This window comes from Haliotis rufescens, unplaced genomic scaffold (assembly GCF_023055435.1).
Source record: "Haliotis rufescens isolate VD_foot unplaced genomic scaffold, xgHalRufe1.0.p SCAF_43, whole genome shotgun sequence".
Classification (NCBI taxonomy): domain Eukaryota; kingdom Metazoa; phylum Mollusca; class Gastropoda; order Lepetellida; family Haliotidae; genus Haliotis; species Haliotis rufescens.
The window spans coordinates 3,027,192-3,045,061 of NW_025964146.1; the positions used below are offsets into that span (position 1 = coordinate 3,027,192).

General features: G+C 44.7%; 1 protein-coding gene across 5 annotated transcripts in view; it reads left to right on the plus strand.

Annotated features, from left to right (window-relative positions):
* Positions 1 to 17,870, plus strand: part of LOC124151156 (telomerase reverse transcriptase-like) — a 72,972-nt gene that overhangs the window by 38,574 nt on the left and 16,528 nt on the right. For 2 of the 5 annotated variants that reach the window (XM_048383009.1, XM_048383011.1), the window contains exons 15-24: positions 3,796 to 3,869; positions 4,446 to 4,559; positions 5,411 to 5,507; positions 6,857 to 6,894; positions 8,767 to 8,895; positions 9,965 to 10,021; positions 11,376 to 11,479; positions 14,382 to 14,472; positions 16,208 to 16,378; positions 17,160 to 17,234. In XM_048383009.1, the coding sequence (XP_048238966.1) occupies positions 3,796 to 3,869; positions 4,446 to 4,559; positions 5,411 to 5,507; positions 6,857 to 6,894; positions 8,767 to 8,895; positions 9,965 to 10,021; positions 11,376 to 11,479; positions 14,382 to 14,472; positions 16,208 to 16,378; positions 17,160 to 17,234 (950 nt within the window). The remainder of the gene's footprint in view (positions 1 to 3,795; positions 3,870 to 4,445; positions 4,560 to 5,410; positions 5,508 to 6,856; positions 6,895 to 8,766; positions 8,896 to 9,964; positions 10,022 to 11,375; positions 11,480 to 14,381; positions 14,473 to 16,207; positions 16,379 to 17,159; positions 17,235 to 17,870) is intronic. The other 3 variants (XM_048383010.1, XM_048383012.1, XM_048383013.1) reach the window with 3 other exon arrangements.

Sequence of the window (17,870 nt, forward strand, 5' to 3'; positions counted from 1 at the left end):
GGTGTAACCATCACTCCGTCCTCCACATAGATGTACCGTATACCGCTGTGTATAAGGTGTAACCATCACTCCGTCCTCCACATAGATGTACCGTATACCGCTGTGTATAAGGTGTAACCATCACTCCGTCCTCCACAAAGATGTACCGTATATCGCTGTGTATAAGGTGTAACCATCACTCCGTCCTCCACATAGATGTACCGTATATCGCTGTGTATAAGGTGTCACCATCACTCCGTCCTCCACATAGATGTACCGTATACCGCTGTGTATAAGGTGTAACCATCACTCCGTCCTCCACATAGATGTACCGTATACCGCTGTGTATAAGGTGTAACCATCACTCCGTCCTCCACATAGATGTACCGTATATCGCTGTGTATAAGGTGTAACCATCACTCCGTCCTCCACATAGATGTACCGTATACCGCTGTGTATAAGGTGTAACCATCACTCCGTCCTCCACATAGATGTACCGTATATCGCTGTGTATAAGGTGTAACCATCACTCCGTCCTCCACATAGATGTACCGTATACCGCTGTGTATAAGGTGTAACCATCACTCCGTCCTCCACATAGATGTACCGTATACCGCTGTGTATAAGGTGTAACCATCACTCCGTCCTCCACATAGATGTACCGTATATCGCTGTGTATAAGGTGTAACCATCACTCCGTCCTCCACATAGATGTACCGTATACCGCTGTGTATAAGGTGTAACCATCACTCCGTCCTCCACATAGATGTACCGTATATCGCTGTGTATAAGGTGTAACCATCACTCCGTCCTCCACATAGATGTACCGTATATCGCTGTGTATAAGGTGTAACCATCACTCCGTCCTCCACATAGATGTACCGTATACCGCTGTGTATAAGGTGTAACCATCACTCCGTCCTCCACATAGATGTACCGTATACCGCTGTGTATAAGGTGTAACCATCACTCCGTCCTCCACATAGATGTACCGTATATCGCTGTGTATAAGGCGACCCCCCGTATAAGACGACCCCCCGTACACGCCTTCAAAATCAACCCAAAATCCTATACTCCGTGTATAAGGCGACCTGGAATGAAGCACATCACAAATGCACACACAAACCTTATAAACTGACGTCCAAAAGAAACTTTACCAGAGTTTGAAATCACTCTTGCGCAAAAACAACAAAACATACATGCATGAAGTAAGTGTATTGAGAAGATCAATATATCAATATAATCAACACTGAAAATGACGTCAGAGCCCCCCAAAGTTGGGTGTGGTACAAAACTCGAGCTTTAAGAATCATGGACAATAGGCAGACTACATAAACAATCGCTCACGTTCAATAACAAGTCATAAGTAGCGTGTGTGACCACGAAATGCCTCAATACACTCAAAAACTCTTCGACGCACAGAAAAAGTCAGTCGTCTGATGAGGTCACGTGGGATTTGACGCCATTCTTTTTGGAGGGCCAAGATCAGTTCTTGCCGGTTGGCTGGAGAGTGTGGTCGTTGTTGAACACGACGATCCATCAAGTCCCAGAGGTGTTCTATCGGGGATATGTCGGGTGAGCGTGCAGGCCACGGCAGGACGTTGACGGCTGCGAGGAAGTTAGTGACAATTCTGGCTGTATGGGCACTAGCGTTGTCATGCTGATAAATGACACCACGTGGCTGCTGTTGGAGAAATGGTAGGACAACTGGACAAAGAATGTTATCCATGTAACGCTGAGCTGTCAAGTTTCCGTCAACGATGACCAGCGGTGTCCTCTCCTGCCCACAGATCCCTCCCCACACCATGACACTCCCTCCACCATATGGTACGACCTCCTGCACGCAACACGCCGCCATTCGTTCACCCCTTAGGCGGTAAACACGCTGTCTTCCATCAGCCCTAAACATACAGAATCAACTTTCGTCAGTGAAGACAACCCTCTGCCAGTCACGTCGTTGCCAACGTTGTACAGTCCGGACCCAATGTTGCGCTGTCAATAGCTGTCCTCTGTGTGGTCTAAAAGCCCTGATTCCATGAGCCCTGGGTCTCCTGGCCACTGTCTGTTGACTAACCCTGTGACCTAAGGCATTTGTCGCCGATGACATCACTGTCAGGAAGCGATTTCGGAGGTGCAAGGTACGCAAGTAACGGTCATCATGGGGCGTGGTCACCCTGGGTCTGCCTGTTCTTGGCCTGTCAGCGGTCCGCCCTGTCTGTCTGTAACGTTGCATCAAGTTGGTAACGGCAACACGGGAGCAACCGAAGGTTCGTGCAATATGGGCGTGGGTTGGCTCCCATCTGTGGCTCGTTCACGTTCAACTGTGAGTCTTGGCATTTCTTTTGTGTTTTTTTATCACTGTGGATGTCTGACTTGCCGTTGCAATTGTTTTATACCCTTACCCGCACGTGCATTTGCAGTTGTCCGTGGTGCACGTGTTTTTCACTTTTTCGCGTGTTATCTCGCAAACATGTAACAGACGATTAACATTTTCTGCATACACTATTGTTGTATATAGGTTATTATGTGTTTTAGATAGACTTCATTGAAAAAAAAATTATACTTTGTCTGAAATTTATATTTTCAGTTGGTAAAGTTTCTTTTGGACGTCAGTTTATATGCAATAAAAATATGTTTATCTTGCGTTGTTTTTTCTACGATGATTGGTCGTGTGTGTAACTCCAGCACATGTTGCCATTTTGTGTTTACACGGTACGACACCATATTGGTGCCCGTAAAATAATATTCATTTATGAAGTAATAACAATAATACGGTAACTGAGGGTTAGAAGGACTATCCAGAGAAGTGTAACTGTCACAAGAGTATTGCAATAGTCACAAACACTATTACTCCCATTTTGGATTCCGAGTTAGAAGTAGTCCTGAGCATCAGGTGACTAAATAGATCGGGTGTTCAGGTGACTAAATAGATCGGGTGTTCAGGTGACTAAATAGATCGGGTGTTCAGGTGACTAAATAGATCGGGTGTTCAGGTGACTAAATAGATCGGGTGTTCAGGTGACTAAATAGATCGGGTGTTCAGGTGACTAAATAGATCGGGTGGTCAGGTGACTTAATGGATCCGGTGGTCAGGTGACTAAATAGTTCGGGTGGTCAGGTGACTTAATGGATCCGGTGGTCAGGTGACTAAATAGATCGGGTGGTCAGGTGACTTAATAGATCGGGTGGTCAGGTGACTTAATGGATCGGGTGTTCAGGTGACTAAATAGATCGGGTGTTCAGGTGACTAAATAGATCGGGTGGTCAGGTGACTAAATAGATCGGGTGGTCAGGTGACTTAATGGATCGGGTGGTCAGGTGACTTAATGGATCCGGTGGTCAGTAGACTTAATGGATCGGGTGGTCAGGTGACTTAATGGATCGGGTGGTCAGGTGACTTAACGGATCGGGTGGTCAGGTGACTTAATGGATCGGGTGGTCAGGTGACTTAACGGATCGGGTGACTAAATAGATTGGGTGGTCAGGTGACTAAATAGATTGGGTGGTCAGGTGACTAAATAGATCGGGTGGTCAGGTGACTTAATGGATCGGGTGGTCAGGGGACTAAATAGATCGGGTGGTCAGGTGACTTAATGGATCGGGTGGTCAGGTGACTTAATGGATCGGGTGGTCAGGTGACTTAACGGATCGGGTGGTCAGGTGACTTAACGGATCGGGTGGTCTGGTGACTTTATGGATCGGGTGGTCATCTCCCGATGACTCTTGTTTACATCTGACATAGAGTAGTGCTGAGTCAACTTTGAAGAAGCCACACGGCAGTTCTGTATAAGAAGAGAACCCTCCTTGACATGTGAGCAGATCTCGGGGACGCTGTGTCACTGGGGCAGCATGAGAAGTACTGCCTGGGACAGCTCATGAAGGACGTGAAGGTGGACCTCTTTGTCACAGCCGCCAAGTATCATGCTTGCTATATCTTGTGTTACTTTTACATCCAGTTACAGAGGTCAGTTCCCCTGTGGGGGCAGTCGGGTAGCCTAGTGGTCAAAGTGTTCGCTTGTCACGTCGGAGACCCAGGTTCGAATCCCAACATGTGTACAATGTGTGAAGCCCATTTCTGGTGTCCCCTGCTGTGATATTACTTGCATATTGCTTAAAGCAGCGTAAAAAACAGTCGACCATTACCTTGTTGTTTTCCTGTACGATAAGGGAAGAGTAGTCTTGGTGTCCTCAGTGATGTAGGTGGAGTGAAGACTCATTCACTATCACTCACCCACTGAAATATCCATCAACTCACTCACCCACTGAAATATCCATCAACTCACTCACTCACTGAAATACCCACCCACCCACTCACTCACTCACTCACTCAGTGAAATATCCACCTACTCACTCACTCAGTGAAATGCCCATCCATCTACCCGACCATCCATCCATCCATCTATCCACTCACTCACTCACTCACTCACTCACTCACTCACCACTCACTCACCACTCACTCACTCCAGGTGAAGTCCTACAAGTGTCTACAGCGTGAGCCCGGCGGACATCCCTGCCAAGTGCGTCGAGTGGCCCAGATACTGTGGTGGCTGCTCAACTATTTCATCTGTCCTGTCATCAAGGTGGGCAGATGGATGGCCCAGTGGTTACAGTGTTTGCTTGTCCAGTTAAATAACTGGTTCTATTCCCACATAGGACTGCTACAATATATAACACCCACACGACATTTTCACCTGACCCATTGTATGTAGTTTCACTGAAAACATCAGTTTAGTATAGGTTGTTTCAACCTGAAGATTTGACGTGGATAGGTGCTCTGAAGTAGTGGGCGGCATGGGTTGCCCAGTCATCTACGGCGCTGTGATTCACTGTGCAGAGCTGCATCCCTTGGGCACACGAGAAACCTATGATTGTGGGTTCGAATCCCGGTTTGCCCCGATTATGTTTCTAGGTTTGTCAGCACCATATCTGTGCTCCTGGGTTTCACCGAAGTGGTTAACATCTGAGACCTGCATCACTTGGGGCTTTCCTCCCACATTAAGCTGACACGCCGTGATATAACTGGAATACTGTTAAAAGCGGTGTTAACCCCAACTCACTCACTCACTCACTCACTCACTCACTCACTCACTCACTCACTCACTCACTCACTCACTCACTCACACACTCACTCACTCTGTCCTTGTTAAAGTATATTTGGAATTGATGCATATTATGGAATAATTCATCCTGAGTGGGGACGGTCGGGAAGCCTGGTGGTTAAAGCGTTCACTCGTCACGCCAAAGACCCGGGTTCGATTTTCCACATGGGTACAATGTGTGAAGCCCATTTCCGGAGTCCCCCGCCATGATACTGCTGGAATATTGCTAAAAACAGCGTAAAACCATTCTCACTCACTCACTCACTCACTCACTCACTCACTCACTCACTCACTCACTCACTCACTAATCCGGAGTGTTGCCTGTTTTTCAGGCATTCTTCTATGTGACAAACACCAACATCTACAGGAACCGGGTTGTGTACTACAGGAAGAGTGTATGGATTCAGCTCCACACCAGGACTCTCACAGGTAACCATGGTAACCTTGTTTTCTGCTCTTGTAGTACACCAAGGTCATGTCATGTAGGTTCTGTCAAGTTGCAGTGTTCTAGGAGACTGTCATAACACCAAGGTTGTGTCATCACATAGGTTCTGGCAAGGTGACCACCTCCGTGGCCTAGTGGAAGAGCGTCCGCCCGGAGAGCAGAAGGTCCAGGGTTCGATCCCCGCCTGCTTCATACCTCAAGACGTTAAAAGATGGTACTTGTTAGTATCCTGTCTGGCGCTCGGCATTAAGGGGCTAAAACAAGGACTGGTCGGATCAGAGTCAGTATACTGTGTCTGAGTTGTGTCTGCGGCATGGTATCTCAGTGAGCTAGCACTATAAATCGGCATCAGTCCAGACTAGCACAAGCAGCCACACGTACGCATGCACGCACGCACCCACGCATGCACACATGCACGCACGCACGCACGCACACACACACACACACACGTGCATGAACGTCGCAATATAAGTGCAATAATCTTGGACGCGATGTTAAACCCAATTTCACCTCACGTTACCTTCTGACAAGGTTGCAGTGTTCTACGAGACTGTCCTGTTCTACGAGACTGTCCTGTTCTACTAGACTGTCCTGTTCTACTAGACTGTCCTGTTCTACTAGACTGTCCTGTTCTACTAGACTGTCCTGTTCTACGAGACTCCTGTTCTACTAGACTGTCCTGTTCTACTAGACTGTCCTGTTCTACTAGACTGTCCTGTTCTACTAGACTGCCCTGTTCTACTAGACTGTCCTGTTCTACGAGACTCCTGTTCTACTAGACTGTCCTGTTCTACTAGACTGTCCTGTTCTACTAGACTGCCCTGTTCTACTAGACTGTCCTGTTCTACGAGACTGTCCTGTTCTACTAGACTGTCCTGTTCTACTAGACTGTCCTGTTCTACTAGACTGTCCTGTTCTACTAGACTGTCGTGACACTAAGGCCCTTTCAGAAGCTGCTTTTTAGTATTTTTTGCTGTTGAATTGTTCAAGGCATCAGTGTACATAAGCTGTTGATGGATGTGATTCACATGAAGCAGGGATGTTTAATAGGACGGGTATGTAGTCTGTTTCATCAAGTATAGAAAGAAGGAAACACACATCCCATCTTTGATGTGAGCTGGGTGAGGAATGAAATCTAAAAGAAAAACAAGTTGAAAATGCTATACCTCTACCATTTCCACGATTACCTACTTTGAATTGTTTTCATGGCTAAGAACAGACTCGACAGGAAGGAAATTTTTTAGCTCTTTTCGACATTTGTGAAGTTTTAGGTTGATTGATCTGTTATTTGTGGTGAGACTCACTCTCTGTGTACTTGTCTGTTGACATTCAGCTCTGCGACAGAGGAAGATGATGTCCCCCGTTACACAGGTAAACGCTATCCTACTCCTCGTTAATGTACCCCCGTTACACAGGTAAACGACATCCTACACCTCGTTAATGTACCCCCGTTACACAGGTAAATGCTATCCTACTCCTCGTTAATGTACCCCCATTACACAGGTAAACGACATCCTACACCTCGTTAATGTACCCCCGTTACACAGGTAAACAACATCTCACGCCTCGTTAATGTACCCCCGTTACACAGGTAAACGACATCCCACGCCTCGTTAATGTACCCCAGTTACACAGGTAAACGACATCTCACGCCTCATGATGTACCCCGTTACACAGGTAAACGACATCCTACTCCTCGTTAATGTACCACAGGTAAACGACATCCTACTCCTCGTTAATGTACCCCCGTTACACAGGTAAACGACATCCCACGCCTCGTTAATGTACCCCGTTACACAGGTAAACGACATCTCACGCCTCGTTAATGTACCCCGTTACACAGGTAAACGACATCCTACTCCTCGTTAATGTACCCCCGTTACACAGGTAAACGACATCTCACGCCTCGTTAATGTACCCCCGTTACACAGGTAAACGACATCCTACTCCTCGTTAATGTACCCCCGTTACACAGGTAAACGACATCCTACGCCTCGTTAATGTACCCCGTTACACAGGTAAACGACATCCTACGCCTCGTTAATGTACCCCCGTTACACAGGTAAACGACATCTCACACCTCGTTAATGTACCCCCGTTACACAGGTAAACGACATCCTACTCCTCGTTAATGTACCCCCGTTACACAGGTAAACGACATCTCACGCCTCGTTAATGTACCCCCGTTACACAGGTAAACGACATCCTACTCCTCGTTAATGTACCCCCGTTACACAGGTAAATGACATCTCACGCCTCATTAATATCCCTCATAATACAGGTAAAAGACATCCTGCCCCTCATTAATATCCCTCATAATACAGGTAAAAGACATCCTGCCCCTCGTTAATATCCCTCATAATACAGGTAAAAGACATCGTGCTCCTCGTTAATATCCCTCATAATACAGGTAAAAGACATCCTGCCCCTCGTTAGTGTCCCTCATAATACAGGTAAAAGGCATCGTGCTCCTCGTTAATATCCCTCATAATACAGGTAAAAGACACTGTGTCCCTCGTTAATATCCCTCATAATACAGGTAAAAGACATCCTGCCCCTCGTTAGTGTCCCTCATAATACAGGTAAAAGGCATCGTGCTCCTCGTTAGTGTCCTCTATTACACAGGCAACATCCTGCCGTTCCCAGCTCCTCGTTTACATGCATGTATAGAACACTGATTAAGATTTGTCTTCAGCAACCCGATCAACCCATGCTTGTTGAATACAACAGCTAACGGGATCAGGCGGTTTACAACAAGTAAAGAAACATTTGTTTTGCGCAAAGATCACTTTCTTAGACCTGGGACTAGAATTGGTCGCCAGCATTATATTCTGTTCGTAAGATGCGTCTGGTTTTGGGTGATTCGGGTGGTTTTGGAAGACTGCTTGTCATTGTGTCCCATGGCTTGCATCGTCTGGTCCAGACTCGGCTCTTTAAAGGCTGGGATCACATGGCTGCAGTATTGCTGAGTGGCGTTAAGCAGCAAGCAAACTTTGTACGATGTTGCTCTAGGCTCTTTACTGATTTCTAGAGGCACAACATCAGCTCCCAAATTTCCAGAAATTATTTTCCACATTTCACATGCCTAGAATTGCCCAAATAAATATTTGTTATTTCCCTTGATCGCTGTAATAAGAATAGCAACTCAGGAAACGTGAAATTATTCCATAAGATAAATATATGAACGACATGTATATCTGAGTGTTAGATAAACTCTGCACTCACTCACTCACTCTGATACAGACGAAGGTGGAGCACCTACTTGATAGCGGCCATGCCCTAGGGATCTCCTACCTGCGCTTCCTGCCTAAATTGACGTCACTGAGACCTGTCGTCAACATGGGCAGGAAACCTGAGCCGTGGACCAAGAAGGTGAGAACTGGCAAAACGAGGGTTACGAATAGCCAGGTGTCACATGACTTCATCTACCATCTTCCGGAGGCAAGGGAGTTAACTGACTGCAAAAGTCCAGTTTCCACTCATGCCGAACTAGGTCGGAATTTCTTGGTTCGATTGTAGTGTCACCAGTGGCTATTACGAGTTATGTCCCTTGTATGTCCCTCCTATGGACCAATCAGATTCCACCTCTCGTATCACTTGCATTTGCTTCAAATAAAATGGCTGCGCCCAGTGAAGATGATCTGATGGATAATCAAGATATATGTTGTAATAAAACGGGTCTTACTCGCGAAATGCATCAAATCACATCATTTCCTTGTTTGAATTTATGAAAATGTCTGTTCACGCTAATCCTGCAATCGACCAAAATCTGGTAGTTCAAAAACCAGATGTCCAATTTGTTAAGCGATGTTGATTAGACTATGCATAGACTCGTTAGTCCAGCCAAAATATAACTCCATAATACTAGCCTAGTTCGGCAAGGGTGGAAACTGGACTTATACAGTCAGTGAACTCCCTTGCCTCAGGAAGATGCCATCGACGGACAATTGGAGCAGTCACGATGCCATCTGGCGCACTCATCTGTTCAGTAAGCTATAAGACCAGGATTGGTAGGGAACGAGCCAACTGAAAATGGCTCCAGGTGTAAGACATTGTTTTCACAAGTACAAATGAATGACAATATTTGATCATTCGTCGGGGGATTTTATGACATAAAAGTGTGGGAGGGAATACTGTAATGATAACGTGGATCCTAGTAAGGAACTGGGAAGGCAGGGGCATGGCCACTGACGCCATGTGGGTGAGTCAGCTTTTATTTCATATCCAGCTGGTGAAAGTGGCTTGGGTGGAAAGTTCAAACCACTTCATCCTCATCTCTCGACATTTTATGTGTGGAGAATAAATGCATCAACCACTGGTCCCAACTTGATAACCAACAGGCCACTAAAAGCACCACATTCAGGAAGCAGTAGTGGCTGGTATCCCAAAGTGGATTCCAGATATTTCAAGATAAATGTGTATAATAATGTTCTTATTTCAGAAACTGTCCATCAACTCCCAACTACGGACCTGTTTGAGTATCCTTCAGTATCACGTGGTCAGTACACAAGTATTTCTCTGAGTCTGTTAATTATTTGCTGTGCAGAAGGTAGGAAGACACGAGGCTGTTTGTTTCTTGTGACATTTGGAACACAGGATCCGAATACAAAGGGATAAAAAAAACTACTTTTGCAATTTGAAATTCAGAGTTAAACCAGAAATCGGTTCATCTCAATTGCGAAATCAGTAAATGGCCATGATCAAAGAATATTTGACACATTATGAAACACACAGTTCTAGGTGTACAATCAACACAGGGTCAAGTATGTGGCAGCAGAAGTAAGTATAGACCCTAGAATATGTCCGTGCCCTCACAGATGTCCAGAATGTGTCACTCTTAAATGTCTTGAAAGAGGCCTGTGCTCCGTTCTTGAATCTGGAATGGTGTTGAAAGCTGGCTGGAAATGTTTTCAGATAAATTTCCTTGCCCTTGGCAAGTAGAAAAAACGCAAGTCCAATCATAAAAGGCCTTAAACTGACCGCATGTCCCAGCCTTCTAGAAACTGTCCCATTCTGTAATTTCTCGAATGATCAAGTGTGTTGTTCGTCAACAACAAACAAGGGAGGTAACTCAAAATCACACTCACTCTTACAGTCTGACCACTGCAGCACATTTTATGAGGGTTTCAGTCATCTGCTGCTACTCAGACTTAAACATTCTCTGCTGCCATATGACACTCATGAAGAAGTAATATTTCTCAAATCCTGTGACACTGATCACAGGTATGTACATTTGTAACAATGTGTCAGACTATGCTTGTCGTAAGAGGCGACCAACGAGATCGGGTGGTCAGGCTCACTGACTTGGTTGACGCATGTCTTCGAATCCCAATTCTATGAATCGATGCTCATGATGTCAATCACTGGATTGTCTGGTCCAGACTCAATTATTTACAGAATGCCGTCATATAGCTGGAATATTGCTGAGTGCAGCCTTAAACAACAACAGACAAACAAACAACGTGTCAGTGGCACAAATAATATTGTCAGTATTTGTGCAGAAATATTTGAATATCAATGCTGGAAGCAACTTTTGTTGTATGGCTGTCTTTGTTGGCATCTGGGGCGGTCGGGTAGCCTAGTGGTTAAAGCATTTGCTCGTCACGCCAAAAACCTGGGTTTGATTCTGTACATGAGTACAATGTGTGAAGACCATTTCTGGTGTCCCCTGCCGTGATATTGCTGAAATATTGCTAAAAGCAGCATAAAACCACACTCACTCACTCACTCACTCACTCACTCACTCACTCACTCACTCACTCACTCACTCACTCACTTTGATGGCATCTTGAACTGTGGACTACCTATCCAGGTGAGCTACAGTGCCGTACAGTGTTTTCTGTTTGATTCAGCACAGAAGACCGGAACTGCTGCAGAGCTCCAAGTTTGGTTTCCAAGACATCTATGAGGCATTCAGGGAGTTTGTTGTAAAGAGGCGGGCACGGCAGGACACGCGGTAGGTGATGTTGCTGCCAGTCCTGGCTCGACTGGACTGTATGTTTAAGCTGGTTTCACGATCAGCCTGCTCTAAGAATATGGAAAATGGAAGAAAAACAGGAAAAGCACACTTTTGTTATTCCAACTTCCAAATTCACCCAAAATACAGAGCTATAAAACAGCAAACAAAAAAACTTTACTGAGGTCATCTAGGTTTTTTCACATAGATAATTTTCAAATCTTTATACTTTTTACTCACTTTATTGAAAATGTTAGTGTGTATTGAACATTAAAAAATCATACTGGCAGACATCCTTCAATATGTTCTTGGTGCTGGTGCCTGAAAACCATGATTTGGCTGATTTAGTTGTTGGAGGTCTCTCTGATGTTCCGGAGAGTGGAAGGTCTGGGGTTCGATCCCTGGCCAGTCATACCAAAAGACGTTAAAAGATGGTACTTGTTGTTACCCTGTCTGGCTCTCGGCATTAAGGGGCTAAAACAAGGACTGGTCGGCTCGGAGTCAGTATACTGTGTCTGAGTGGGGTATTCATGTGAAACTGCTGCATAGCATCTCACTGGGCTTGCACTATAATATCCGCATTAAATCACGTTGCTGTATAAGTGCAGAAATCTGGATGCGATGTTAAACCCCATTTCACCTCAACTCGCTTTAACTGTCTTGTTACAGGCCACATTGTTCCACAGGCCAGCATGTTGGTTACAGAATACTGTCTGTGGCTGACATCTGTAACGTGTTACTGACGGATGTCTTGTTACAGACCAGCATGTTGGTTACAGAATACTGTCTGTGGCTGACATCTGTAACGTGTTACTGACGGATGTCTTGTTACAGACCACATTGTACCACAGACCAGCATGTTGGTTACAGAATACTGTCTGTGGCTGACATCTGTAACGTGTTACTGACTGATGTCTTGTTACAGACCAGCATGTTGGTTACAGAATACTGTCTGTGGCTGACATCTGTAACGTGTTACTGACTGATGTCTTGTTACAGACCAGCATGTTGGTTACAGAATACTGTCTGTGGCTGACATCTGTAACGTGTTACTGACTGATGTCTTGTTACAGGCCAGCATGTTGGTTACAGAATACTGTCTGTGGCTGACATCTGTAACGTGTTACTGACTGATGTCTTGTTACAGACCAGCATGTTGGTTACAGAATACTGTCTGTGGCTGACATCTGTAACGTGTTACTGACTGATGTCTTGTTACAGACCAGCATGTTGGTTACAGAATACTGTCTGTGGCTGACATCTGTAACATGTTACTGACGGATGTCTTGTTACAGACCAGTATGTTGGTTACAGAATACTGTCTGTGGCTGACATCTGTAACATGTTACTGACGGATGTCTTGTTACAGACCAGCATGTTGGTTACAGAATACTGTCTGTGGCTGACATCTGTAACGTGTTACTGACTGATGTCTTGTTACAGGCCAGCATGTTGGTTACAGAATACTGTCTGTGGCTGACATCTGTAACGTGTTACTGACTGATGTCTTGTTACAGGCCAGCATGTTGGTTACAGAATACTGTCTGTGGCTGACATCTGTAACGTGTTACTGACGGATGTCTTGTTACAGACCACATTGTACCACAGACCAGCATGTTGGTTACAGAATACTGTCTGTGGCTGACATCTGTAACGTGTTACTGACTGATGTCTTGTTACAGACCAGCATGTTGGTTACAGAATACTGTCTGTGGCTGACATCTGTAACGTGTTACTGACTGATGTCTTGTTACAGGCCAGCATGTTGGTTACAGAATACTGTCTGTGGCTGACATCTGTAACGTGTTACTGACTGATGTCTTGTTACAGGCCAGCATGTTGGTTACAGAATACTGTCTGTGGCTGACATCTGTAACGTGTTACTGACTGATGTCTTGTTACAGACCAGCATGTTGGTTACAGAATACTGTCTGTGCCTGACATCTGTAACGTGTTACTGACTGATGTCTTGTTACAGGCCACATTGTTCCACAGACCAGCATGTTGGTTACAGAATACTGTCTGTGCCTGACATCTGTAACGTGTTACTGACTGATGTCTTGTTACAGACCAGCATGTTGGTTACAGAATACTGTCTGTGGCTGACATCTGTAACGTGTTACTGACTGATGTCTTGTTACAGACCAGTATGTTGGTTACAGAATACTGTCTGTGCCTGACATCTGTAACGTGGTACTGACTGATGTCTTGTTACAGACCAGTATGTTGGTTACAGAATACTGCCTGTGGCTGACATCTGTAACGTGTTACTGACTGATGTCTTGTTACAGGCCAGTATGTTGGTTACAGAATACTGTCTGTGGCTGACATCTGTAACGTGTTACTGACTGATGTCTTGTTACAGACCAGCATGTTGGTTACAGAATACTGTCTGTGGCTGACATCTGTAACGTGTTACTGACTGATGTCTTGTTACAGACCAGTATGTTGGTTACAGAATACTGTCTGTGGCTGACATCTGTAACGTGTTACTGACTGATGTCTTGTTACAAACCACATTGTTCCACAGACCAGCATGTTGGTTACAGAATACTGTCTGTGGCTGACATCTGTAACGTGTTACTGACTGATGTCTTGTTACAGACCAGCATGTTGGTTACAGAATACTGTCTGTGCCTGACATCTGTAACGTGTTACTGACTGATGTCTTGTTACAGACCAGCATGTTGGTTACAGAATACTGTCTGTGGCTGACATCTGTAACGTGTTACTGACTGATGTCTTGTTACAGACCAGCCTGTTGGTTACAGAATACTGTCTGTGGCTGACATCTGTAACGTGTTACTGACTGATGTCTTGTTACAGGCCACATTTTTCCACAGGCCAGCATGTTGGTTACAGAATACTGTCTGTGCCTGACATCTGCTATTTCTTGTTACAGGCCTCTCTACTTCGTGAAGACTGACATCAACAAGTGCTTTGACACTATAGTACAAGAGAAACTATACTTCATTGTCAAGGCTATCTTAGAGGTATGGTACTGTATTTGGAGACTTGTTACAGGTGAAGACTAATCACGGGTGATGTGTTTTTGTTTGTACCAAACTCAGCAATATTCCAGGTATATTATGGCGGTCTGTAAATAGTCAGATCTTGACCAGACAATCCAGTGATTGACATCATGAGAATCTATCTAAAAAATTGAGATACGATGACATTCAACAATTAATCCTGTTCTGTTAATCACCTCTTACGACAAGAATGGTTTCAGAAGACCATTTCTTACCCTGATCTTCACCTGATGAGCCCAGGTTCTAGTGGAGGTATGGATAGCCAAAGCCATCTTAATCACCTCGTTTCACTGTGCATGTGGAGTTGCTTCCCTTAGCCGTGTCAGAATCCAATTAACAACGCGTGTGGTCTGATGTTGATTAATAAATAATTTGCATACTCGTATATGCAAGGGGCTGACGTATGGTTCCTGTAGGAAGTGACAACTTGGAGATGATGGCTTGCGGTATATACAGTTTTACTTTATACATGTAGATATATACATACAAAAGACACTATGTGCCAGGTCAGCACATAGTGGTAGTTGTTGTTGTCTAGGTGCCCTGGAGCACCTAGCCTAACCCTAGCTAGGCTAAGGGTAAGACCTTTCTTTCTCCTCCCAGTCTCTCTCGACCAAGGCTTATATAGCCAAGGTCACCTGACATTTAGTAAGTAATAAATATAAATGTAAACAGTAATTCATCAGCAGGATGGCAGACGGTCAGGTACACAAAAATGGGGATTAACAAATAGGATTAGCATCTAATAAATAACAGCAATTAAGTGTTTCAAGGCATATAGATGTCATGGCTCCAGAGTAATGAGCCTTTGCAATCAAATGTTCTTCAGACAATGGGTGTTGTAAATCAGTTGCTATGACACTATAATCATGGGTTCATGTTGTAGAATAGCCCTGATTATGGTTCTTGTTATGTAGGCACAATGTCAATGCTCGGGGTTTCACCAAAGTGGTTTCACCAAAGTGGTTTCACCATGTGATCTGGCTGAAAGGATGGGACTAAATACTGTTGAAAGCATCTTACAACCCTGCCCACTCACTCACTCACTCACAGACCATATTTTCTATGAAGTTTAAATTAAGGAAACCCGGCAATGAAGGTGCAAACTGTGCTATTGAGTGACTTTACTTTTTACAGTGGACAATTACAGTGGACTGGTGGTCAGGAGTGATGTTATGAGTCGTAACACCCTGATTGTGTGTGACTTTTTTCATGATATCATCCACTGGTTTCTCCAGCACAGATTTTGGGGCACGGGTGGCCCAGTCGTCTAAGGCGCCGCGATTCGCTGTGCAGAGTTGTGTCCCTTGGGCACGCCAGAAACCTATGATTGTGTGTTCGAATCCCGGTTCGCCCCGATTATGTTTCTAGGTTTGTCTGCACCATACCCGTGCTCGTGGGTTTCACCGAAGTGGTTAACGTCTGAGACCTGCATCACTTCGGGCTTTCCTCCCACATTAAGCTGACACGCCGCAATATAACTGGAATACTGTTAAAAGCGGCGTTAAACCCAACTCACTCACTCACTCACTCACTCACTCACTCACTCACTCACTCACTCACTCCAGCACAGATTTAATTATTCAAATGTTGCTGTGCATTAAAGGAACAAACAAAAAAATAATTAAACAAGCAGACTCTCAATTTGTTGTTTACTGTGGTATTTAATTCCTTTGTTCCCTCGTGTAATACCCAGTCCGAAGATGAATACATAACGCGAAGATGGGCAAGTGTTTTCCTGGCCGGGGACCGACTCAGACGTACCTACCATCGGGAGACCTTCACCCTCGGGGAATACGAACCGGACTTCATCCGGTACATGCGGAGTCGCTCCGAGCAGCTGACCGACTGTCTCCTGGTGGACCAGGTGAGTCTTGGGAAGCCCCCTGAGGTTCCGGGTTTCAAAAGGTCCCCAGCAACCTGTGCTGGTCATAAGACTAGGCCGAATAGAATTTTCTTTTTCACATTTACTACATATAATTTTTTCTCAGAATGTGACTTGTTTAATAAGGAAAGAGACATTTTACTTAGAAACCTAAGCTGTATAGTCGAAGATACACCAGCTAATCTCAATTTGTTATTCAATGGAATTGGGGACTTACCTGAACAAGATAACATAACAGTTTTCAATTATGCACAGTGTTATATACGTAACACAAAGACATTTATGTAAACTGTATTGTTCCCACTGTTCACTTATCTTTCCTATTCTTTTTTTTTCTGGTCCATTCATGTTTAGCTCAAGCTGTAAATCAATTCTGGGAGAAGTGTTGGACTTGGAGAACTTGTACCCAATCCCATTCCCCTTTTTTAAATAAAATATGTTTAAATCAATAGATTTTTTTCTACAAACCTATCAACTGTTGGGCTTGTATCAAACAGATGCTGTATTTGTGTTGTCTATGGAATAGAATGCGCATCTGATCAGCATTGGTTTGTAGGGACGTCGTTGGCCAAGTGTCTCTGGCACCGGATTCTCTGTTCACCCTGATTGTGTTTGTCAGTGCCATACCCATGCCTGTGGGTTTTACCAGACTGAGAAACGTCTCAGACATTCTTCCTCCCACATGAGGCAGACATGCCATGATATGATTGAAATACAATCAAACCCAACTCACTCACTCACTCACTCTCTCACTTCCTCCCAGGTGATGCACCCACACCTCACAGCCGACCACCTAGTGTCTGTGGTGAAGAGCCATCTCTTTAACAACATAGTCAAGGTACGTCTCATACTCAACTCATAGGTAGTCAAGGTAGGTCTCATACTCAACTCATACGTAGTCAAGGTACGTCTCATACTCAACTCATACGTAGTCTAGGTAGGTCTCATACTCAACTCATACGTAGTCAAGGTAGGTCTCATACTCAACTCATACGTAGTCTAGGTACGTCTCATACTCAACTCATACGTAGTCTAGGTACGTCTCATACTCAACTCATACGTAGTCAAGGTACGTCTCATACTCAACTCATACGTAGTCTAGGTACGTCTCATACTCAACTCATACGTAGTCAAGGTACGTCTCATACTCAACCCATATGTAGTCTAGGTAGGTCTCATACTCAACTCATACGTAGTCAAGGTACGTCTCATACTCAACTCATACGTAGTCAAGGTACGTTTCCTTTTCAACTCATACGTAGTCAAGGTACGTTTCATGTTCAACTCATACGTAGTCAAGGTATGTTTCATGTTCAACTCATACGTAGTCTAGGTACGTCTCATACTCAACTCATACGTAGTCAAGGTACGTTTCATGTTCAGCTCATACGTCGTCTAGGTACGTCTCATACTCAACTCATACGTAGTCTTGGTAGGTCTCTTCTTTGTGTGTCATTTAGAAGTTGATATGATG